We start from the raw sequence: 25,512 nt of genomic DNA, 5'->3' as shown, positions 1-25,512 counted from the left end.
CAGGATATGTCAGGGAAGTTGAAGTCCCCCACGAGTACAAGAGCTGACGATTTCGCAACTTCTGTCAGCTGCCTGTAGAATTCCTCATCCGTCTCCTCATCCTGGTTCGGCGGTCTATAACAGACCAGAAAAGAACAAAGAACAGTATAAAATACAATGTTAATTATCTTTTAAAAGATAATGTTAATTTTCTCTATTTACAGCCAAGCGCCTGGAAACCCATAAGGAGTTGGATTTAGATTATGCAGATTTTGTAAAACTTCAACACTTCACACTTCCTTCCATGAACACTGCAAGACCAGGCACTTATAATCAAAGGACCATGAGACCCTTAAGGAGGTGCCAGAGTGCTAGAGCTCATTTTCAGGGGCATACACGGAATAGGTCACTTGGTCGTCGTGACAGCAACCGATCTCAAGTGGCATTCAGCAGCACCATTGTGAGTACAAACAGATCGAGCTGGCACATTTAACTACAAGATATGTAGTTGGCACAGAATGAGCTTTTTGTACTGTTTTGGTACCCTGGCATGGCAGGAAAGTGAGGTAGACTGCAATGGGGATTCTGGCTGGGGTTGTGCCAAGAGGAGTTGGGGCTGTGAGCAGAGATAGGAGCCTGGAGCCTGGCTTTGCAGAAAAGGGCAGTATAGGTCCTTCTGGAAGATGATGGTTGGGAAAAGGTTATGGGATTGAAGTCTGAGTCTGAACACAGTTCAGAATGCCATAAACTACTTTTGCTATCAGCACTGCAACATATTGTCTCCGATAAACAGTTTAGCCACCCATGAGCTGTGCATGCCGAATGCAAAAGCTGTGCTCTCCAGACCAGTTCTGTGTGATTTGTGACTTAGAAAAAGGTAAGTGGTGCACTTCTTTGAGATAAAAATAAAAAACAAAAATGCCAACATTTTTTACATAGAAAATATACATGTAAATGAAGCAAGAAAGGTTTATCAGATTACATTCTCAAACCCTGTGAGATGTTGAACAGATACTGAACAGCCTTGTCCCAATTCATTAGCTCGGTGGCCTCTGCCTCACCTCAAGTACTAACATGGAAGTTCGAGTCATCCTCATTGCACTTCTAGAAAAGCCTTAAACTCATCTGAATTTTAGATCTGAAACTTCCCAAAATCTAACACAACCTAATCAAGGTCAGTCTGTTTTTTAATCCTTGAAAGTTTGTTAAGAGACATTTCAGAAAAAGCTTTTATGCACTCCAGGAGAAGGTCAAACACTTTCAAAATCAGAATTACAATTAAAATTAATTAAAAAGCCCTTCCAAATCTTCATTGTAACAAATTCTAATAAATAGAGGATTCTCAGAACTTTATTTTCTGCAGTTGTTCTTCTTGGCAAAGTTTTTGACTTGCTGACTGGTTTTAGTTGATGTAAGCCTAGATTAATTCTAAGATTCTGCTTGTCTCATTCAGTTTCTCTGTTTTGTAGTAGATATTGGTCAGTGTTCCTCCTGTTCTTGGAATATGGGGGATTGTCAGTTGTCCTCACATTTTCCAGCCCAGTCCTCATGGAATATTGAGAACTTCTTTATATCTGTTCTATGGGTCTTGACTTTTGAAGTGTGATATAGGACTTCCTTGCCAGATATGTTTCCAGATAGTTTTTCTGCCAAGCCTCTTCAGTTTCTTTCAGAAATAAAATGCCATGTTTTCCTTTGCTTGTTTGCTTGTTTCCCCTCTGTAAAAGCATAATCTGAGGAACTAGTATGAAACATCTGCTTTTTAGAAGGAGGTTAAGCTGCTGTCCTGAAAATAAACCGCCTTAGCTGCTGTCACTCTATCCCAATAAATTGCTTAACCTCTGTGACAAATGAAAAAATGAAGACACTTAGGTATTTATTGCCCAGTATGTTGCCCCATATATTGGTATTTTTCAAATGATGCACAGTGGTATCTTTATTTACCAAACCAATTTCCTTTTTATGAAATAGGGATAGTAAAATTTTCTGTCTCTCTGTGTTTCCTGTCCTTTGGAATTTATATCACCTTGTCTGATGCATTTGTACATTGCTAAGAACAGCTGGAACATCTGTATAACAATGGGTATACAGATAGTATTGTGGGCTTGAATGGATCTCAGTAGTCAAAGTTTCTCATTAAAAATCCATCTTTTGTGTCTTCGCTCACACATTTAATATTCCTTAATTTAAGGCTTGCCGAGCCCTCCTGGATGAATGTCTCTGTTTAAATAAAAGCACTGAAGTATTCAGTGGCAGTCAACACTTGTCAAATGTGATGCTCACTATGAAATTGTGAGACTCAGCTTCTTCTCGTCATCAAAACACAAGAGAAAATAATGCCCTGCTTTCTACAATAAACAACACAAAGTTCAAAGGCCAGCATCTGGGATTACACAGTTTGTTGTTGTTGGCTTTTTTCTTAATAAATGCTGAGATTCCAAAGGTTGATGTACTAGCTAGATGAAAGCTACTCATGGAAACTGGTAGCCTCAGGTAATTAAAAAAAAAAAAAGAAGAACTTTGCACTGCTGAGAAGACAGTGATTTTTGGGTAAGGGTTAGTACAGCATCTTCTGTGAGCACCTGCATATCAGAACTGTTGCCAAGAAAAGCATTTTAAAGAAGGAGGGCTGTTACCTTAATAATATCCTACAAAATGTAGAATTTAATTGGAAAATAACTATGCCAAACAAACAATAATCATTCACTAATGTCAAATTTATATATGAACAGTTTTTAAAAGAGCATTATCTGTGCAATGATCACAAAATTCTCTCGTCAATCAACCTTATGCAAATCAGTGGTAACCAGGTTGCATATGGTATTTTAAGTGCATTTGTACTGTGGTAATTGATTGTGCCTGCAAATCAGCATGTTTCAGACTTGGTTTCAGTATTCTGAGCAGTTCTGCAATTAGAAAGCTCCTCAGCTACAAAATGTATTTCAACCTGCCTGCTTGTGAGAGCATTCTCTGCTCAACTAGTTTTGGTGTTTTCCTGAAATTTAAAAAGCTTTTATTAATTAACATGTTCATCTTACTGCATCTCTGAGCTTGAGATGAGGATGATGTGTAATTCATGGCATTTGATAAAGTTAATTAAACTGGAGACTGCAGATCCTACAAGAATAGCTAAATAGCACTGCTTTTCTGCTTTTCTTTTCTGGAATAAAAATAGTGTAGCTTTTATGCAGAACCTAAATCCTAGGACTTACTTTCTGTTTTTATCCCCTCCAATATTTTTGTCTTAGTCCTTGTGATCCCTGAGAGTTTGGGGAGCCTCCTTGTATGTGATTTATGCAGTTCATAAGATAAGATGAATCCTGTGTCCAGCTACAGCCCCCTAAAATTCAGTATTAAAGTCTGGTCAGTGGGAAAGAGCATGACAAGGTCCTGGACAATGGAAAAGCAAATTCCTAACTTTTGTTAGCACTCATCTTGCTATCTTGAGATGCAAATACAAAAAGATAGAAGTCAACCTATTAACAGTTACACTCAGAAAATAAGACTGAGCTGGACGAATCCATCTCAACTCATATTCACGCTATAACCAAAGTCTGTAGTTGAGAACTGTTGACAATTATGTGTGGTATCACATATGTGGTATAATATCAGTATTATGCTGGTATCATAAAAAAGTGTAATGTATGTGTATGTTTTAGGTTTTTTGTGGAATGGAAAGGACAGAAGAACAGTGTAGTCTTTACTTCAGAAATCTCTGAAGAAGTCTGAGAAAGAAATATAGTGACTGATTTATTCCTTTCATAAACATTTATTAGAAATCTGGAGGGAGAAGGATATGTCTATACAGCTAATGCAACTGGGAAAAGAACAGACTCACCTGTTCTTTCACACCTCTTATGAAAATGGAAACCAATTTTTATCCTGTCTGTCTGGCCCTCTAGAGGACAGCCTTCAGCCAAAGAAGAGGATACCAGGTCACTTCAGAGCCTTGAAGGTGGCATTGGCCACCTTACCGGTTTCTTTGGGTACCTCAAATGAGACAATGCCAGTTGACTTTATTAATTTGATTTGTTGTGGCTGCTGCAACTTCTCAGAGGAAAAATTAAAACAATGTACTATAAACAATGGAGATATGGTTGACAGCAAGACTTCAGGGAAATTTAAAAGAGTAGGAAAAATATAAAATGATAATCAAATTTGGAACAAGATAGGGCATTAGCATTTATTCTGTCTACCTGTAGATGTTCTTATGAAGTAAGATCTTGACAGCACGTTTTCTTCTAGATTTAATAATTGCAATAAACAGTGCCCTGCTATTAGAAATATTTCATGAAGATTTCAATTGTCCTATTATCATCAGGTTTTAGAGCCATCAAGTAGAAGAAATGCTATCAAACTAATACAGAGATCTTAACAACTGAATTGCAGTAGCCATTTTATAACATCAACATTTTACTAACATAGCATTTAAAGTATGGTAAATTTAATTGATTGTCATCAATGCTGTTTTGTTTCATTTTCTGTTTTATTCATTCAGTTTTATTCAGGCCAGTCAATGAACAGACTTGTTTGTGTGAATTCTTTTATCTGCTGGTATTCCATAAGGCTGAAACTAGAGAAATAGGGAAATTCAGGTCAGCCCTGCTTTCACTGAATGTGAAAAGAAAAAGAGATAAAAATATTGATCTCTGTATAAATTTTATGTTTAAAACTTGTTTCTGAGGCCACAGTTGACCTGAAAATTTTCCATTTTTCCAAAGGAAATTTTTTAGTTCAGAAAGTTTCAGTTGAAATGGAATGCCTACGTGTGTGTTGTTATTTTTGGCACAAGTTAGAGGCAGATATTGTGGATATATATGTGCAAACAAAACTGAGTGGGATGGTGATGAATAGGAGAGGTTGAGATCCATGTGTAATGATCTGTGGTTGGTGAGGTTCATTCTAATGGTGGCAATGCATGAGGAAATTATATGAATAGCTGGGCAAACAGAATTTCTAATTGTTAATGTTTTGAATTGAATATAATTCCCAACATCACTGTTTTGAGAGTTATGTCTGTACATAATATGTTCTACATGGGAATTGTCCAGTTCAGCTATTTGTGATTGCTCTAAGTAGTGAGCACAGTAGGCAACAGGCACACAGGTACCTATCAGCTGCTGCAGCAAGACATTGTGAAACGATTTCTAAAGAATGAGCACTTTAATTTTTCAATGTCTGATTCCTTTTAAGAGGCTTGAGAAGATACCTGAAAATCAGGCTTTTCCTCAGTATATGTCGATTTGCTAGAGGAGGGACTGCATCTGCACTTAAAATTTTTGCCCACATGCAAAAGAAAAAAAGAATGAAAACACTGAGCCAGAGGAACCAGAACCTCCTCTTGCAGAGAGTGCATTATCTGGTTCTGTCTTTGAATCTCAGCTGAATTCTGTGCTGCAGAATGAGCAAGAGATTTATTTTCAATTATTGGGATAATTTAAGGACCAGTTTTCATGTTAGCAAGCAGGAGTTACAACATAACATATTCAGCTTAGCACTGCACAGTCATGAAGGTGGTTAATTGATAGCTGTTGCATATTTAGGGAACTTAAGAAAACTGTGCCAAATTGAAGGAGGAGAGTGTAGTAGTTGAGATAAACTAGAAGCAGCTAATTCACTGGAAATTCCTTAAAGAAGGCATCCAAAAGTGCTGGCTTGCAGAAGATGTCTTTTAAATTGGGAAGCTCTAGTTGAATATGGCCCTGAATTAAATCCAAACCTAATTCTGCTAACATGAAATTTCCATTAAAAGTCATATTTCCGTAGCCCTACATTAGATTAAATTGTAGATAAGTAACATTGTTAAGTAGTTTGGCTTGTGAATTTAGATTTGATTAGAGAAATTGTGGTAGTAGATTACAGTACTGTTTCAGGAACAAATGCAGAATGTATGCATTTACCTGTTTATTGTAAAGCTGAGGAAGAGCAATTTGAGACAGCTTCTCTTTCAGGTACAAAGCAAAATGATTCTGAAAACACTTTTTTGTTGTAACCAAACTATAAACACAAGCTGTCTTCTCTGTTGAAATAGCATTGCTGCTCCATCACTGAAATGGGTGATCCCAAATCCACTTCCACCTGGAATGACCTTAGTCAGCAGTTTCAAAGTTTGGGGACACAGTATAGATTATTCTTGAGATAGATCTCAAAATAAATAAAACTCTGAAAACTCCTCCTATTTTAAGGTAAGTTTCTTCCTAATAATCTAGTTATGCAGCCTTTAGAAATATATCTGTTTTCCCCAGATTGAAAGTACAAAAGGCATTTATCTTACATAATCCTAGGTGTGAACTCAATAAGACGCAACAGAAGACTATTGAGTTGAGAGCTCTTCCTTGAGCACAGTTATAAATGGGAATAATTCTCCTTAATTTTTCTTACAGGAAAAGGATGTGACTCCAGACAGCAGGCTGCTGAGAAGAGTGAGAGAAGCTGCACTCCAGACTGAAAATCTCTCTCCTTTTATACATATGCAGACTGCCACATCCCTTACTGACTTTTTTCTTGCCCTTGCCATCTGCAATACAGTCGTGGTCTCCACAGCTACTGAGCCAAGACAGAGGGTAATCTAATTTTGTTTAAACTAAGTATTCAAGGAAATTGATCGTGCTTACAATAACAACACAGAGCACTGTTCAGGGAAACCTGAAGTGGTGAGAAATGGTTTTGTACTGGAGCTCTCCTCTAGTTCTTTTATCTTTTATGTAATGTCTACTGTTCCACTGCCTGTGTATATCCCTACCTAACAAGGCTCTTTATGTTTGATGAATAGATAGGGCTACCGCAGTATCTCTGCTTTTCCTTTTAGATTTAATAATATATTTACTGTAAGAAATATGTCGAATATACGGGGTTTTCTCTGATCTCTCAGGCCATTTTCAGAATTACAAGGGCCTTGATTTCATCTGTGTTTCAGAAGCAGAGACACAAATCACCATCAAATTCAGATGCCAATTTTCCAATGACTCCTCTACTGAATTCTCTTAACATGGTTAAAGAGAAAAAAAATATTGCTGCATTTTTTATTATTGTCATTTAGAAAAGAAAAATAATGAGGCTTTGGAAAGTATCTTGTAGCTCACATTCATTTATTTTTAACCATAACCCAAGGTTTTCTCATATTTCTAGGTTATAGTCCCACCACCAATAAAACCTTCAGGAATCACTTTGGAGAAGATTCATCAGATATTTCATCGGCTGAAGTTAGCAAGCCTCAGCCAGTCTTTTTCATCATCTCAGTCTAGTTCAGAGCTAGGAGCTAGCTTCAGTGCAAAGAACACCGGGGAGCACCTTGCTGCGTTGGATTGCTGTGACGAGGACAATGACTGCTGTGACAGCAATAGGGGCGCTGGGCTCCAGGACAAGGGCAGCACAGATATAGGCAGTGCTTCCTTGGATGAAGTTTTTAAGTCTGTTACTCATGGTTCTTTGCCAACAGACTTCTGTTACGAGGCTGAGAGCCCAGATGAGGCAGCACTTGTCTATGCTGCCCAGGCATACAGTTTTACTTTAGTGTCCCGGACTCCTGAGCAGGTGACTGTACAGTTGCCACAAGGCACACTCTTGACTTTTGATATCCTCTACACTTTGGGATTTGACTCAGTAAGAAAAAGGATGTCTGTAGTGGTAAGACACCCTCTAACCAAGGAGATCATTGTCTACACAAAAGGAGCTGACTCTGTTATAATGGACTTGCTGGAAGACTCTGGCAAAGGTAATAAGCCAATGAGCTATTCCTGTTGTGTCTCCTACAATGAGGCACAAGAAGTTTGCAGTACTCTCTTCTGCATGAAATATAATATCTAGGCATCAGGAGTATAAAGATAAGGAACAAGCTCTCCGTAGTGTTATCCTTGCAGATCAGAACTGAGGTATTTGTTTAACTTGAGTAGTGCTGAGAATATGGAATGGGCTAATTAAAATTCACTGACAGCACTAACCCACGTGGGTTGTGTACTCTGCAGTAATACTTTCATACGTGCCTGACCATGGTATTTCAGCTTGTCAGCAAGAGTGCTGTACCCTTAAATACAACAGCAACAATAACAACAAGAAAAAGTAATATCATCATAAAGGAAACAAGAACCTTTACCAATCTTCAGTTTATGCAACACACAGTGAACACTTTGAAAGGGATTGCTATTACAATGGAATCCAATTTTCACTCAGTTGCCCATTCTTTTTTAATCTTAGGTCATTAGGTCTGAAATGATCTGTGAATAAGATGTGGAATCTTTCTCTTGTATTTCATAGCTGACACTTACGCAGAGAGGAGAAGGAAAAGAATAAAAGACAGAACACAGAAACATCTGGACTACTATGCCCGAGATGGCCTCCGAACTCTGTGCATAGCTAAGAAGGTAGGAGGACACTATCCTAATGTTGTTTACAGCTTTGCTCTATATATATCAATATATTTATTGGAAACAATGCAATGGTTATAAAACCCTGTACTTCAGAGGACAAGACAGATACAGACCATCTTTCTGTCCCTCTATTTGATTGTTTTGTAGTCTTTTTCTCCTCTCTTTCTGCAGTTTTTCAGTTTGAACAAATGATGGGTTCTTCATCAAGCTCAAAATATTGATTTCTGTTTTTCCAATGACAGCTCTGGCTTACTCTCTTTATAGTGATTTCAGGAAAGACATAGAAAGCCAACTTTCTGTTTTGCTTTGCATTCAGCTTTCAAAATCCTAACTACAGCCTGGGATAGTGCATTTTAGCCTGATATATTAGTGCAGAAATGGTGAGACACCCTGCAGAGCAACTTTCAGAAACTGTGCTCCAGTACACACTCCCAGCTAAAGGCTGTGGGACTGAGTTTCTCTAGGCCATGTTTTTAATTCTCAGCCTCCACAAACAGGAAGGCACATCTTTTTTTTCTCATTGCTACCAGCTCCTGCAGTCTTCTCATGGAAAAAGATCTGTTGTTTTAAAGGCATCACAGTACTTTATCAATCCAGATAGGAGTTAAGCCTCTGTGATCCAGAATGTTGGCATTCTTCTCCTCTTATTTAAATTTAAAAAGAGCTCTTTTAAAATTATTTTATGCAGGTCTTGAATGAGGATGACTTTCAAAAATGGGCCAATTTTCGTCGAGAGGCAGAAGCTGCAATTGACAACAGAGAGGATCTGTTAATGGAGACGGCACAGCATCTGGAGACCAAACTCACCTTGCTGGGTAGCTAAAATAAGAATTGTCATTGCATGAAGTATCACTTGCTCTCCTGTGATATTCTTGGCAATCAGATAAACACCTTATATTAAATTATATCAAAAAGGCTTCCTCTGAGGTTTGAAAATCTCAGGGCAAGTGTACACAGTCCAATGATGGTGCTTAAACAATTTATAGTGCATTTTGAGCAGCAGTAACTTTGAAAAAGTGTATCAAAACTTTCATGTGCCATGAGCAAAGAACATGTGCATCAGCTGTTAACTGCAGCTCAGCTGACATGGTAGATAATGAAGTTCCCATAATTCAGTCACATATCTGTGTCCTTAGACAAACCCATAAAACAATATATTTTCACTTCAATTTTGAGCACAAATTCCAAGGGAATTTCTGTTATAGAACTGTATTATAAAAAGCAGTAACTACAATTGTTGTCCTCTTTCTTGCTAGTGAATTCCTGCTCCTGTTACACTGTCATGTTTGCTTTCTGTATTTTGTAAAAGGTTGATATTTCATATTAAAACTTACCTCTTTGGTATTTGCACATCATCCATCACCATAGTATCTAACAATACTATTCTGTTAAATTACAGAGGGCTTCAGTGCTTTCTTTTCTATTTTGTTTTGAAATGTTTTGCTATTTAAGACTGTTTCTCAGATTCATCCCGTTCTCATCTTTCTGTGAATACAATCTGTGACCATATTTTGTTATCCTGAATTTCTATGATTGCAAGCTATTAGCATTATGGTTTCTCATCATCTATGCAATGATTTAAAAAATTAGAGTAATAACAGTAAATACCATAAGCAAAGGCATATAAGAAATAACATAGATCTTGTTAGAATGTTATCTTTGCCAACTCTTAAGGCACTGCATGCATTCACACTTCATTTCACAAAAACTGTTATTTTAGCTAAAATTAATATCTATCTCTAATGTACCACATTTACAGCATCTTCAAACTGACCTCTAGTGGAAGAGATAAGGAGTATTATAATATTCGGGTGGTGACTTACGTCCATCTGTTTTTAAGTTGGCACATTTTAAAAAAGAATGCTTCCTGTATGTTTTCTTCTCCTTTTGATGAGTTTTGCCAACCATCTAACTTGGCAATACGATAGCATTCATTTAAATAGTCAAAGTTCATCTTTTCTGGTTGCTTTGATGGGACTTGATGCAGTACTTTAAAAATGCATATGGTATAATTCCTCTGCCAGTACATTGTCATTTTAGATTATTAGGAAGAAATGAAATGCATTGTTCTAGCATCAAGGAAAACGAAGAGTCAGAATTTGATTGACAACAGATTTCGGTCTTAATCCAAATGCAGATTTTGTGCCCGTGTGTTTATCTGCTGGACAATACCTTGGCACAATTCTTGATAAGCTCATGACTGGAAGTCAAAGACCTTTTCTTAAAAAATAAATAAATAAATAAAGCTGGCAAGATGATTTCCAAATATTTCCAAATGAAAGAAAACTAGTTCACATTGTCTTTTCCTGTTTACCCAGGGGCAACAGGGATTGAAGATCGGCTGCAAGATGGAGTGCCTGACACTATTGCAGCTCTTCGAGAATCTGGGATACAGATCTGGGTGTTGACAGGAGACAAACAGGAAACAGCAGTTAACATTGCATATTCCTGTAAGCTCCTGAACCAAAGGGACACTGTCTTCACCATAAACACAGAAAATAAGGTGAGTACAGGGGGATGCACAGAATTTTCCATCTTTCCCTTTCTTCACAGCTTTTAGCTTGACACTGATTTGCTTTAGGCTGTATTCACCACAAGACACAGCTAACCAAACTTCCACATAGCAACATCAGGCCGTAAATTCTTTAGACCACATGTAACAGGATGAATTTGAACACAAGACAGTTATGTAGAATTTTATTCAATTAGAATACAAGTTTCCACGTTAAAATAAACTTTTTTTTTAATGACCTTACTAGTGAGCTTTAGCAAAAAGATAATATGCAATTTATATGCCTGATTCCTTAATAATATTGGTATTTGGCTTTTTCACTTGCAATGGAAATTTCAGTTGGTATGATATGGTATTGTAAATCCAGGTGATATCTGTAGGAAGACATTTGGAAAGTATTATATGAGTCAGTCTGGAATAAAATGCAGGTGTAGATTTAATTAAATTCAGAACTTTCTAGTTGCACGTTCCCAAATAGGATTAGGCTCAATCAGAAATTTATTAGTGTGAACAATTTAACCTGGTGTCGTTTTGTGTAAGCAGCATTTCACCTTCTCAGAAACCTAAATATAGCTCCTGTGGGCTCGTTAAAAATGCAGTCACATTCTTGACACTCCATGGTGGCCTACATAGTGGTGGATGTGCACAGATATTCCCTGAATTTCTGTAGGCAACAAGAAGGTCAGGTGGTAAATAAAGCAAACATACTCCAAAATGAAAATAATCACTTGAGGGGCATCTTTGTCAGCTCCTATGACTCACAAAATTCAGTGAACAATCTGTGGTGTAATCCATGGCTATTCTTGAAACCATCTGAACAGACGGGAGAAACAAACTTTCAAAGAAGGTAAATGCCATTAAGGATGGCGAAGACAAAAAAGCTTTAAAAAAGCAACATCGGCTTTTGCAGATTGTGAAGCAACATGGTGCCAGAGAAACCATGCCTTGCTCTCAGAAAGTGGAATGTCCGCTGTAGCAAACTGCTTCACGTAGCATTGCTCCAGACATCCTGGTAGCACAGATGACTTTATGAGACAGTTTTAGGGCAGTGCAAGTTTGGGCATCACAGCTCAATGCATTTGAAAGAAGTCAACGTACCTGACGTCCAAAACGTCAGCTGAGCTGTCCTCTTTTTTGTTTTGTTGTCAGTGCCATCTTACTGTACAGCCCCAAGTGGCCCTGAGGTCACCAGGGTGCTGCTCTGTTCTCTTTTTGCAGTGCACACTTGTGACCTGTACTCAGCAGTAATGGGGGAGCTGTCATGAGAAGACCCTTTCTGTAGGTAGATGGGAGGTTGAGGGGGGAAGGCTGGGCCTCTTTCTGGGACTAGGCAAGTCACCTGTCTCAGTTGCCTCCATTTTTCTCCCCATTACAAGCTTGTCTTTCTCTATAAAACTATTGTGAGGATTAATTAAGTAATGTTAAAATACTGACTGTTTTTCTTTCAATAGGCAGTGGTATAGAGCAGTCAGATGGCCTACTTTCTAGCTTCTTTTGTCTGCAGCTAGTAGCTCTCCAAACAGGAATAATATGCTATTCAAATGTCTCTGTCTTTTAATAGGGAAATAGGGAAACATGCAAAGATGATATGGAATTCAGCACGGAATACGTTCCTTGCTCCGATGTGTAATTTCATTTGATACGCATATCTGCTTTAATGGGAGGCAGAATGAGTATATTTAGGATGGAAATTAGAAGATGGTCCCTGTTAGAGAAGTGATGCTACAGGCAGGACCACCCTGACTCCAGGAAACACAGGCATACATGCTCACCTACAGCACCCTATGTGGCCGTCAGTCTGGACTCAGGTGCACACAGCATGTATATAGGTGCTTCTGTGAATGCATGTCATTTGGTGGGCATTAGATTTATATTTCAATGCCGTTTAGCTCCCTCCCTTTCAAGGTGAAGCCAAGGACGCTGGTTGTGAAGAGTCCCCAAGTGGCTGCAGTGAGGGAAAACAAATAATACAAAAGGTTTCTCCTTTCATAAAAGCCCATTAATTTTGACAAAGTTAACTCTTAAACTAAATATCCATTGAAGGATAAAGCCTTTGACAGAGGGTTAATAAAGGGTAATAGCTAACAAAGTGGATCCAGGTGGGAAACACCACAGTGTTTCTTTGCACCTATGGTTAAGTTTGCTTTCTGTTAGTTATTCATCTTCACTCATGGCCACGTATTGAGCATGGTACAGTTCTTAATTCAAGTCACTGAAATATTTTAGTGTCTTTACCTGTTTTTCGTTTTGCTGTCCAACTCAATTTTCAGCACTGTATTAAGAAATCGCAATCTTTTCTTCCATCCCCAATATTTTTACCCAACCTCTTCCAGCGCTGAGGAGGAGATGAAGCTCAAAAACAGGAGGAAACAATTGTAAGGGCAGCAGTTAGGGAACTATGGTGGCTGGCTTCAGTGGGAAAGGACTCTTTCCACTCCTGAGCAGAGCAGCTTATTGAAATGCTGGAAATCATGAACCTTCCAGAAAGAGACAACACAAGTAGGTAGTCTGGAGGGATTTATTTAAAAATGCAAGCCTGGAATTTCCAATACAATTTTTGTTTTGTTCACAGAAAGATATTGCTGCTTCAATATTTTTTGGAGGTTTTCAGTGTGCAGGCTTGATGCAGCTTTCTATTAGGTGTTAGAGGTACATTTGATTCCAGAACCTCCCACTGAAGTGTAATTTAAATCTTCCAAACATCCTACACATGTACCTTATGCAACATAAAGTGAAAATAACATTTCAGAACTGAATCATCACTCAATAAGGCTGACAGAAAAGGTAGAAAAAGGAGTGATTAGCTCCTCAGGTATTCAGTGCCATGCTACAGAAAGAGGACTTTTAGTACGAACAGGCAGCAAAATAACTTTTAGATCATTCTAGGTTTTGTTTGATAGTGGTGTGCCAATTTAGGAGATCTGTATGGGACAGGTAAAAGTGCCCCTCTCAAATCTCTGTGTGATATTAAGGTTACTTTCATCCAAAATGAGGCAAATTTGCTAATAAGGAAAGGTTTAGTGTGTGCTTGAAGCACTGCGCTGGGCAATATGAAGCTTTAGTTATGTCCCTGTGACACACACCTGATCTGTGACCTAGAAAAGGCCAAACCCTCAAAGTTACTAATTTTGGAAATCTGAACCTCTTGTTTCTCTACTGTAATTTATTTCCAAGGGAAGCAAAGGCTGTAATATCTCACATCATTCATACCAGAGGTAGTTTTTTTAATGTACTTTAGCAAAAAAAGTTTTGTGTTTTTTTTTTTCTTCTGAACTTTTAGCACTGCAAATACAAGTATATCCTCCTGAAGTGAGGCTTTTTTTTTTCCTTTGAAACAATTTCTTAATGCAGCTAACTAGCTGATAAAATGTGCGTTGTTTTCACTGAAGGATTTGATGTTGTCATTGAAATAATCTCCAGTCTGACGAATTAGTGCCTTTCTCAGTCAGTTTTCCCCAATGTTCATCTGATAGGCTTCAACCCACTGGCATGATTATACAAACATACGCTTTGAAAGGTGCTGTGCTGTAAAGGGAGATGGAGAAAACTATTTCTAGAACCACTTCTGTTTTCTCACAGGAAACTTGTGAATCACTCTTGAATTTAACCTTGGAAGAAGTGAGAAAGAATTACGAGGTTGAAAAACCACGGAGGAAATTTTTTGACTTTATCCCAACATCTTTACCAGCCTCTGAGGTGCCCAGTCCTGAGTTTGGACTGGTGATTGATGGCAGGACGCTGAGTGTCATCTTCCAGGGGGGCCTGGAGGAGAAATTCCTGGAGCTGACGAGGCACTGCCGCTCGGTGCTGTGCTGCCGTTCCACCCCCCTCCAGAAGAGCATGGTGGTCAAGCTCGTTCGGAGGCAGCTAAAAGTGATGACCCTGTCGATAGGTACCTCTCTTTTGAATTTTACAGGAGAAATAGGCAGCAGGCTCTTTCAATGTGAGTTTTAAAAATCTATGGAATATATACATTGTATGAGCTATTTATTACACCTCCTCTTAGATACATACAGTGAAAAACTAGTATTGAATAGTCTTTCCTAACCAACAACCATATTAAAGTCCTCCTTCAGCTTTCAGTGAGCAAATCTGCCCCCCCCATTTAAATAAGATGAAGATGCTCCACATTCAGTATCTCCCAGTAGTCCCTTTCAAGCACACAAGTACAAACACATGTACATGTTCCCTCTAGAATCCCCTCACTTAGGGAAGGAAAGCAGTCGATAGTAGTTACTGTTCTGTGTTTTCATAAGCCCTTTTCCTGTCAGATTTTCCCAATGGGTAGAACCAGAGTTATCCCCAGAGTAGCATTAAGCACCAGCTCCTTTGCTTTTTCCCTCCAAATACTGTGAAATGCTTTGAGTTTCCAGCTCACTGTTGTTAAGCGATCCCAGTAAAATCCTTGCAGAATTGATTTTTGTTACTTAAAACTAAAAAATACGTTTATGTGGACCAAACAAGGCATATCAGAAAAGGAAGAGTCTGATGCATTAAATTTCTTCCTTTGCCTCAGAGTTGAAAACATAAACTCACAGCCTTGTGCTTCATTTGTTTTGCTTTACCAGTTAACCTAGTTCAGAATCTCCGTGTTGCAGGCAACCATGATGGTTCTTTCCATGGAAATTTTTTTATTTATTCAACATATTGCTAAAAGTTGAAAGGAGCAGAATAAGTCCTAAAATTGGATTGCTACATTGTCAATTGCAATAAAATTTATCACATAATTCGGAGAGTTCAGTGAAGTAGGATTCTGCAAAGCATGTTGTTGAGCATATGAGGTTGACCAAGCAGAAATGTACAAAATAGTGCAGATGTGGATAGTGTCAGGGTGTCTATGCCACCAGCCAACTGGATCCAATGCCAGGCTTAGTGGTGGATCCAGGTCTTCTGAGAAGGAGGATGTTCCAATCAAAATCAGAGCCTAGAGGTCATGGTTGTTCAATGCTGACTATCAGTTACCCTAACTGAGATGCATGGTACAGCAGAATAGCCCATGCTTAACAGCACAGCTGCATACTTTTTATTTTTTTAAGTTCTAGTATAAGCATGTTAACCACCCTTTCTTGCGTCTTTATTGTTCATTTCTGTCTTATGCTTTCTAGGTGATGGTGCAAATGATGTAAGTATGATTCAAGCAGCTGATGTTGGGATTGGAATATCTGGCCAAGAAGGCATGCAGGTATCATTTCAGTTTAGTTCCACTCCTCTTTTGTCACATGATTTCTTTCTGCTTTATAAGTTTCACAGCAGCTGTATAGCCTGAGTATCAACTTAAAGAGGCCGGTTGGCATCATTACTGTCATAAAAGAATATGCAGTCCATAATTAGGGGACCAGCCAAAAGGGAGTGTTTGACCCATCAATTAGCATGCGTGGACAAATGAGTGTTTGCTCATAAGTATGGAAAAAGATGTCTGTCCACTGTAGAAAGTTTCTTTTTTTTCCCTACAATATGCAATAGTAGAAAATTGCTTCAATGTCCATGTTCAAATTCCATCATACTAAGTGGGGAAAAAGAAATTGTAAAGTAACTTGTGTTCTTTTTACTGAAGGCTGTGATGGCTAGTGACTTTGCAGTATCCCGATTTAAGCATCTCAAAAAACTACTTCTCGTCCATGGACATTGGTGTTACACTCGCCTGGCAAAGATGGTGATATACTTTTTCTACAAAAATGTGGTAAGATGATTAAAATTATGGAAGCTTTCATCCTAGCAAGAGCTAAAATCAGGACAGTTGTTTTTTTTTTCCTGAGTTTTGTTCCTTATGCTCTCTTACTTTTTTATGAAACTGCAGTTCCTGTTTCTGCACTTTGCAAGTTTGCTACCTCCTTAGTAATGCACTGCATAAAGCATTGAGGAAAATATGGGATCTAAACATCTTTTGAAATAGCATTATCCTGGAGGGAAAAGGGACTGAAGGTTTAGTAACTTTTTATATGGTAGTTCTAGAAACTTTGTTAATAATACCCATGAGTCTCAAAATAAAATTTGCATTAGGAGCATCAGAATATTAGTGCTAGAATACAGAATACGACTCCACACAAAGAAATGGTTGTCAGTGAAACCTGCTTTTTTGCATTTAATTTGATAGGAGCCACTTGCAATCAACGATGCAGTCATATCTGGCATTTGTATTAAAAATGTGATGTATATGCAAATGAGCATATGCATTGAAGAATAGCATAAAGTGGATAAAACTGATAGCACTAGTGTCTGCAAGACTGTGCAAACAAGTCAATTTGACGTGAAATATACTCAGAGCACGGAAGACTATTTACTTAGAATTCAAAGTGTCCGTATTCTATATTTTTATATAATTTTGAATAAGGATTATATCTTATCCGTGTTAACATTTGTAATAGAAATTGAAACTTTTCTTTTTCTTTTTACTAACCGGCATCCTTTCAGAGTTCAAAGAATATTTATTTGCAGTATGAAATAGCTCTCCAGACTGGGATGCTGCTGTTCTATTATCTCCCTGGTACCATTAGGGAGCAGGAGGCCTTTGATTCCACACTGACAGCAAACCTGTAAAAGGATTTTAAAAATCTGCTGCTCAGAGCTGTGAACAATTTGTTTACTTATTCTGTTATATTTTCTTAAAGTAGCCTAACAATTTTTATGCAGCTGTATCACAGTAGATCAGTGGGAAGCAGTCCCTTAAGATATACTGCTTTATGGAACAACATGTCTACTGAAAGTACCTTTAACCAAAATAATGGATTCTTGTGAAACTGTGTTAATAACCAATGTACTGCAGAAATTTATTAGATGAAACTAAGGGAATCACAAACTATCTATGCATTCCAAACTGAAGGGTCCACATCAGCTTTCATAATAGGGAACGATGTGGTGAAGGAGGGAAGAGGACATAAAGGAGAAGCCACAGGAAACGTGTGGCTCCACAGCCTGCACAACCCAAACAGAGATCACATCAGCATGAGGGATGTGCTTTTGCACATATGGGGAACAACAGTTCAGCCTGTAACACAACATGCAATATGTTTGTATTTGCTTCTCCCACAGAGCTACGTCAACCTGCTCTTCTGGTACCAGTTCTTCTGTGGGTTCTCAGGCAACACAATGATAGATTATTGGCAGATGATTTTTTTCAATCTTTTCTTCACCTCAATGCCACCTCTGGTCTTTGGAATCCTGGATAGAGATGTTTCTGCAGAAACACTTCTGGGTTTGCCTGAGTTGTACAAGAATGGGCAAAATTCAGAGGTATGTCTTGACTGCTGAAGTAACCACTTGGTAAGACCACACGGTATTTGGGTTTGTGAGGAGGAAGGAAAGAGAAGAGTTTCAGACTCACCTGAAACCAAATGATCTATTTATGGTTTCTAGTTTGCTGATGTCCACAAAAAGAAGGTTTAATTGTTTTTGTTCACATCATGTTTAGTCACGTTTTGAAAAATCTATTCAAAGCAGTGCAAAATTTGAGGATTCTCTGCAGGACTTTCCATCCCTTTTCTTGAACCTCACAGGTTCAAGGAGCTCTTGAACCTCACATATATGTTCTTTATCATTTTGAAGAAGTCATTTTTGCTGCTTTGGCATTATGTCTACAGTGAAACCACAGGAGCCCACCCTTCTGTCACTCCTGTAATGTTTCTCCTCCACCAGAGCTGTGGCATCACAGGTCTCTGGATAAGTTTTTTTGTTTATTTGTTTGTTTTTACTGAAAAAAAAAAAATTAAAAGAAATAAATTTTTCCCAACCCTGTTAGCCCCAGGAAGATCTGTGTTTGAAAAAGAATTTGAGGAATGAGGTCCTTTGGGTATGGACAGAGGCATTTGTGACATTGAGCTTTACAATCCCTAGCTAGTGGGCTAATCTTCCCAGAAATCTTACTGTCTTTAGGTAACTCATGCCTATTCTGGGTTAAGTGTTCTAAATCAGCTGTTCAAGGGGCTTTTGTTCATGAAGAGAGGCTAGTTAGCTATAATGAGTAGTCTGAGCAGAAGAAAAACAAACAACAAATATGTCTGCAGGACAGATCAGAGATGTGTGTGCCATCATAATGACTGTGATCTGTAAACTCCTACAGATATACAAGCTGTCAACGTTCATTATTACAATGTTCGATGCCTTCTATCAGAGCCTTATTTGCTTCTTTGTCCCCTATTTGGTAAGTAAGGTGGTCATTCATATTCTCATTCTCCAATCCTCTTTAAAAAAATAGAAAAAAAATCACTTCTGAGTAGTCAAGGTTCATCACAGTCTATCTGCCTGTTTTCTAGATGTACAAGGACTCCGACATAGATGTGTTTTCCTTTGGAAACCCCATCAATACCATTTCCCTCCTGACCATCCTCTTGCACCAGGCTCTAGAAATGAAAACATGGGTATGTGTTTTGCCTGTCCCATTCACATAACTTTTTTCTTTTCTGCACATATCATACCATATAGCCATAGAGTTTTCTTTCAGAATCATTTACCTTAATTGTGGGTAGTACATGCAGTGAGATTTCACAATATGTTAGAATTTATTATTAGCCTCAGGGTAATAGCTTCATGAGCACAGAAACAAAATTTGCTCCTATTGTGCCTTTGGACTGGGCAGTACACAACTTTTACATACTTCAGTATATGAGCAGAACATATTACCTCAAGAACTGTATTCACTGTCACTGTTGGTTTGTAAGTTAATTTCCAGGTATTTCTCCAGCTGCACTCTTCAGTAACATGGATCCATTGGATACCTCCTTTCTAGTTATTCTTTCTATCCTGCACCCAGAGTCAGGGCCTCAGTCATTTTGTACTCTTGGTGCTTACAGACATTGTTCCACTGGATCACGATAATTGGGAGTGTGGTGATTTATTTCGTCTTCTCTCTGATCTACAATGCTGCCTGCGTGGTCTGCAACCCTCCCACCAACCCCTACTGGATCATGGAGAAACAGCTTTCAGAACCCACCTTCTACTTACTCTGTCTTATTACTCCAGTCATCGCACTCTTGCCAAGGTTTGTGCAAAGCACTGTTTTCCTCAGTTTTTGTTTGGGGAATTTGTAGGTGTTTGAGGGAAATAACAGTAATAATCATAGAATCATAGAATCATAGAATATCCCGAGTTGGAAGGGACCCATAAGGATCATCAAGTCCAACTCCTGGCACCGCACAGGTCTACCCAGAAGTTTATACCATGTGACTAAGTGCACAGTCCAATCGCTTCTTAAATTCAGACAGGCTTGGTGCAGTGACCACTTCCCTGGGGAGCCTGTTCCAATGTGCAACCACCCGCTCGGTGAAGAACCTCTTCCTGGTGTCCAGCCTGAACTTCCCCTGCCTCAGCTTAATACCGTTCCCGCAGCTCCTATCACTGGTGATTACAGAGAATAGGTCACCTGCCTCTCCACTCCCCCTCAGGAGGAAGTTTTAGACTGTGATGAGGTCCCCCCTCAGCCTCCTCTTCCCTGGGCTGAACAGGCCCAGTGCCCTCAGCCACTCCTCATACGTCTTCCCCTCTAGGCCCTTCACCATCTTTGTCGCCCTCCTCTGGACACTCTCCAACAGTTCAATGTCCTTCTTGTACTGTGGTGCCCAGAACTGCACACAGATATGTCAGGCACATACATGTATGTTGTGCAGAGATCAGGCTGGAAGTCTGGGTTCAATTTTCCTGTTCACGAATCATTAGTTTATTTGGTCGTATAACCCTAGTTAAGTCTCTATACATATATTGCCTTTGTTTTCCAATCAGAAAAAAACTTTCTTTGTGGGGTGTTTCAAAGTTTAAATCCTTTATGTAAATGTTCGCTATGAAAAACACAATGTAGTAGAGCAGATCAAAACCAGAAAGCTAGTCTTTGAAATACGCCTGTATGATTTAAAAGTTACAAAACATATTCTGTTTCTTCAGTACATTATAGTGTATTATTAAGCCAAATTTAAGAACACCTCTATATCAAATACTTTTCTACATCTAGAGTCTTGGTTTTACTCTTTGTGATCAATCAGGTATGTTAATAATAAGTTTAACTGAGACTAAATGATATTTGGGGGAGAGATAATTGTTCTGGTAGCTTCCTGAGAAAATTTGGTTTGAAAAACATGATCCTGTTCGCATATATGTATGTAGTAACCTCACTACTTCAGTGCTTAACACCTCATTCATTCTTTCAGCAGGTATGCTTTGTCTGACTTGCACCAATTTTAAAATTTAAATTTAAAAATTTAAAATTTTATTTCTGCTTCGACAATTAAAGAAATGATTCTGTTTGACTAACTTGCTAGTCTCATTCTCATCTTAATTGTCATGAAGTAGTACAGCATGCTGACATTGAAAGAATCAGGAAAATATTTTCATCATCTGATTTTGTAAATGCTTTTAAGTATTGTAATTTGAGCCTTAGCTTTGTCTAAAAAGTAATTTTTCAAGACCAACTAATATTTCTCTTCAAATTATTTTTATTGCCCCAGTTGAGATTTCTTTGTGATTTCACGTTAGATTATATAACTTCAGGTCAGAATAAACAACACATGGTTCAGTGAGGTCTCATGTCTTCTAGGCAGAACATTGTTTTTCCAGATTTTTTTCTTCCTTTCAGCCCACATTCCCAGTGTCATTTTTGACCCTGAGTTTTCTACTCAGGGCTGCATCAAATATGTGGTTAAGAATTCAGAATTCCATCTTGGGAATTCATCAAGGTGAAGATTGTTGGTGCCACAACAAGATAGTGAGCTTACAGATTTGTATCTTGATATGTTCAAAGTTGGAGAAATGCTGTTCCACCATGTAGGTAACTCAGACTATTTTCTGCTGAGTCCTTCGTTCAAAGAATACCCAGCCTCCAGTTTCTGCTACTGTGTAAGGCTGACAGTTTCTGGCTGTGTCAGCATATGATAGCAATGGTGAAACCACCCTTTGTTAAATATAGTCCTGCACTTAAAACTGGGTTTCAGCTAGTTCATCTCACCACACTCCCTGTTCCTCATTTCCCTTAGAAAGCAGTTGGAGCCTTGAGATTCTGTTTTTTTTTTTCTAAGAGGTTTTGTTAAAATCCTTGCTGTCCTCAGTTCTTCCTTTTACAACTGCCTCCTGCACTAGCTGACATTTCTGAGACACTGCAGGTGCCCGTGTGGCTTGTTTACACCCTGCCTACATGCATGCTTGTCCCGAAGCACTGTCTGGCAGCACTTTGCAGTGTGCATCTGCATCTGAACATTGCAAGGAATGCCCAGAGTCCCAACAGGTTGCAAGGCTGAGGGAAGGGTGGGAGCAAGCAAGAGCAGTTTATGAGATGGAAGATGGAAGTTTATGGGAAGTTCTCCTTCCTTTCTCTGTGGATGGCCTTGAGTTCTCAGTAGTTGTGCTCTGCTGCCCAGCTGTAACTAGCAACAGTACAGCTCCCAGTCCTGGGTCCAACCAGCCTGAGCATGGACACAGTAAATATATGTTTTTCCATTCCTCTTTACACAGGTAGACCTGAGAAGTCCATTCCTTTAAAAGCCCATTCTGTGTTCAGTATAGCTTATTAGTGTTTTTGATGTTATCATGCTTATTTATGCATATATTTAGCAGCTAGATGTGAAGATGACACCTTTATTAGTGCAATTTCAGAGAGAAATTAAAACAAATTTCATGTTTATTTTAAATATTTATAAAGGCTATGTAGGTAAAGGTCAAACCCTATTAGAAATGGTGCCTGAAAAAGGCTTTCCTTTTCAGATAAGACAGACATGACATGGAGCGAAGGTTTGTAGTCGCTCACTGCACAATATATATAGTTATATAAGTTCTCTGTCCTGCATTGGCAAGTTGGACATATTTTTTTAATGCTTCTTGAGCAAAGACAATGTTTTTAATTTTTTTGTGTATGTGTTTTCTATCAAATTAAGGTCCCTTCTTTAGTCTGTTCCAGCAGTATAATCTCAATCTCCACAAATACAGAACCTCTCAGTGAGCTTCTATGTATCTTTCCTGCACTGATCAGCAATCAAATAGTTCTATTAACATTCATTTAGCATTTATTTGCTTGTAGTTGACTCGATGAGGTCAAGGTAAGTGTGTTGTTACATGTTGCATTAACATCCAAGAGCCAACTTCCACCTACAAGCCATAAGTATCTATAATAAGTATCTATATCATATCTATCAGATGCCTTTAGAGTACTGGAAAATTAGCAACACGATTTGTGTCATATGATGCACAAGGAGGAACCCACTGCTAAGACAATCCATTCTCTCCCTCTTTCATTAGGTTCTTTATTTTCGCTCTGCAAGGAACCTTTGGAACATCTCTGATACTGAAAGCTCAGCAGCTAGATAAGCTTCCGAAAGAGCAACAGGATCTTGAAATCCAGAAACTGAGGTCAAGAAAACAAACAACTTCTGATGCACCTATAGCATCACCAGCATCTAACGATGATCTTGACCAAAACATCAGCCACTTATGTTTGTCACCATTTTTACATCCAGCAGAAGCAACTGTATCTCCCAGGGACACAAAAAGTCAGGGACTTTCCACCTCTGAAGTGAATCCTCTCAAGAAATGGACACCTGAAGAAGGCTACTATTTCTTTAATAGGTGGGCAGAGGAAGAAGACACTGCTACAGAATCTTCAGCAGGACCTTTCTCTGGTCATTGCCCCCTAGTACCCAGTAGGGTAACATCTCCTGGACAGGACAGTGGCAAATCAACTAAAGATAAAGGTAAAAAAAATAACCATGGAAGCCATCGACGCTCTGTGAGTGCAGTGACACTCTGAAAAAGCATTCAGAAGTGGTTCATTTTCTGGATATGGTATCTCTGCTGTGCAGCCCATATGGAGAAAGATAGCATAGGGAAAACAAAAAATCCATTTATACTTAATCATGATGCTCACTACAAAAGGAGAGAGGCATTTGGATTTACAAACCTGCTGGAGTAGTGCAATAAGATGTCTAATATACAACTTCTATCGTTGGGGTTTGTCATTCAATGACTTTTTGATCTTCCTGGTTTTGTGTCATTAGAGAAAAGATACCTAAGCTTCATAGAATTGCTGAGAGATCCACAATTACTTTCTTTCATCCGGGAGTATTTTTCTTTCACAGTAATAGTGAATAATTGCACTAGTGATGTTTCAATGTTGTTATGGTATTGAGGTAATAGAAAGAGAATCCATTCAACATTAAGCCAAGTCTTAGAGCAACACATCCTACTCTAACTTTTAATATCAAAGTCTTAATATGATACTGCTAATTTAAAAATTACAATCCTGCCAAGAAAAAAAATAAAAGTCTTCTGGTGCCACAGGTAGTTGCAGAATCACAGCATCTGAAAGAGACTACAGAATGTTCCATTTTTTAATACGTAGGCTTTATTCACATAACAATATCAAACAACATCATGTCTATAGTTTGCTTTCCCTGCACACTAAACTCTGTGTTTTTATGCAGGCAGTGTTCTGACCTAATACTTTTAAGAAAACGAGAAAGCAGTTTATGAAATAGAATGCAAATACAGGACTACAAGAACTGGCAGGATAACTTAAGGATAAGTGGAGTCTAATTCTTCACCTTCAAAAGCAGACAGATATAACAAGTCTGATTTGAGTATTTATGTTCCAGATTTCTAAAATTCTCCTTGATTTTTCATCTGGAAATCAGCTTCTTCGTTTCATTTCCTACATTATCTAGAACGTGCTGCTGCATTCAATCAAGTATAAATATGCTCTTCCCCACAATGAGTTACAATCAGTAGTTGATGGAGATCCCAATGACAGTTATTTTAACAAGCAGTTAATGAAGGTTCACTAATCGCATTGCAGTAAGTACATGGTGTAGAATGACCAAAATATGCATAACATGTTCATCCTTTTCATTATCACAGGACAACAAGGTTCCAAAAAAAATAAAAAAAAAAAATTAAACGTCACCCTTACCACTACCTATTGCAATGCAATTATTAAAGGTGACTTTAGTATTTCTTATAGAAATGTTGACTGCTATGATCATATCCCAGGTTTTTCTCCACAATGTGGGGTAAAATCTTAGCCATGTTTTAAACTCAAGCCATCTGTATTTTTGTGAGTCTACCACTGGTTCTGATTTAAGTATGTGTTTAGCTTTTTATATGTATGTTATTTTAGCTATTTGCCACCTATCATAATGTGTGAAGTTTGTTTAATATCCTATTTAGCAAATACTAATTTACCTTCTGTATGCTTCAATACCGTGACTAGAGTCCTCAAGATGTTACTTTAAAGCAACTCAGGCAAGACTGTGTAGCGTATCCACCACTGGGATTTCTGGTAGCCAGAGCTACACATAAAACTATAATTGATAAAGTATTAATTGTCAGCTGTAAAGCAATTTAGAAAAAGATTTTTGCATTATGTACAAATGAAGGGAATTAGGCATAGCTGAGATTATTGTTAATGGGGTGTGAGATTGCTCAAATGTTTGCTCACTAGCTGGTAATGAACGTTGGGTGACATGACTTAAGATCAAGTCTTTATGATTCGCAGCCATGTTTTTACATAAAATGGTCCATTTCATCTGAAATTAAAGAAGATGCCTGTTTCTTATTATATATTTTATTACAAAATGTGAAGGTTTTTTATCATAATAAAATGTAACATGGTTTGACTTGGTGTGTTGTTGGGAGTGAGACTTACACTAAAACAGAAGCAGAGAAGTAGTCTTCCTCTTGTCACCCAGA

The 25,512-nt window shown here is 38.3% G+C and overlaps 1 protein-coding gene across 1 annotated transcript in view; it reads left to right on the top strand.

The window, feature by feature from the left end:
* Positions 1 to 24,608, top strand: part of ATP10B (ATPase phospholipid transporting 10B (putative)) — a gene marked incomplete at both ends in the record, with an annotated part of 56,204 nt that extends 31,596 nt beyond the window's left edge. The window contains 15 exons of the mRNA XM_084295409.1: positions 204 to 439; positions 6,363 to 6,542; positions 7,108 to 7,693; positions 8,233 to 8,339; positions 9,034 to 9,160; positions 10,664 to 10,848; positions 14,437 to 14,749; positions 15,963 to 16,039; positions 16,412 to 16,537; positions 17,887 to 18,087; positions 18,914 to 18,994; positions 19,107 to 19,211; positions 19,644 to 19,831; positions 23,068 to 23,554; positions 24,489 to 24,608. Of these exons, the coding sequence (XP_084151535.1) occupies positions 204 to 439; positions 6,363 to 6,542; positions 7,108 to 7,693; positions 8,233 to 8,339; positions 9,034 to 9,160; positions 10,664 to 10,848; positions 14,437 to 14,749; positions 15,963 to 16,039; positions 16,412 to 16,537; positions 17,887 to 18,087; positions 18,914 to 18,994; positions 19,107 to 19,211; positions 19,644 to 19,831; positions 23,068 to 23,554; positions 24,489 to 24,608 (3,119 nt within the window). The remainder of the gene's footprint in view (positions 1 to 203; positions 440 to 6,362; positions 6,543 to 7,107; positions 7,694 to 8,232; positions 8,340 to 9,033; positions 9,161 to 10,663; positions 10,849 to 14,436; positions 14,750 to 15,962; positions 16,040 to 16,411; positions 16,538 to 17,886; positions 18,088 to 18,913; positions 18,995 to 19,106; positions 19,212 to 19,643; positions 19,832 to 23,067; positions 23,555 to 24,488) is intronic.
* Between the last annotated feature and the right edge of the window lie 904 nt (positions 24,609 to 25,512).

The sequence above is a fragment of the Netta rufina genome (genome assembly GCF_964035555.1).
Source record: "Netta rufina genome assembly, chromosome: 14".
In the NCBI taxonomy this organism is placed as follows: domain Eukaryota; kingdom Metazoa; phylum Chordata; class Aves; order Anseriformes; family Anatidae; genus Netta; species Netta rufina.
The sequence above is the reverse complement of the archived record's forward strand: the minus strand, read 5'-3'. Positions and strand labels throughout refer to the sequence as shown.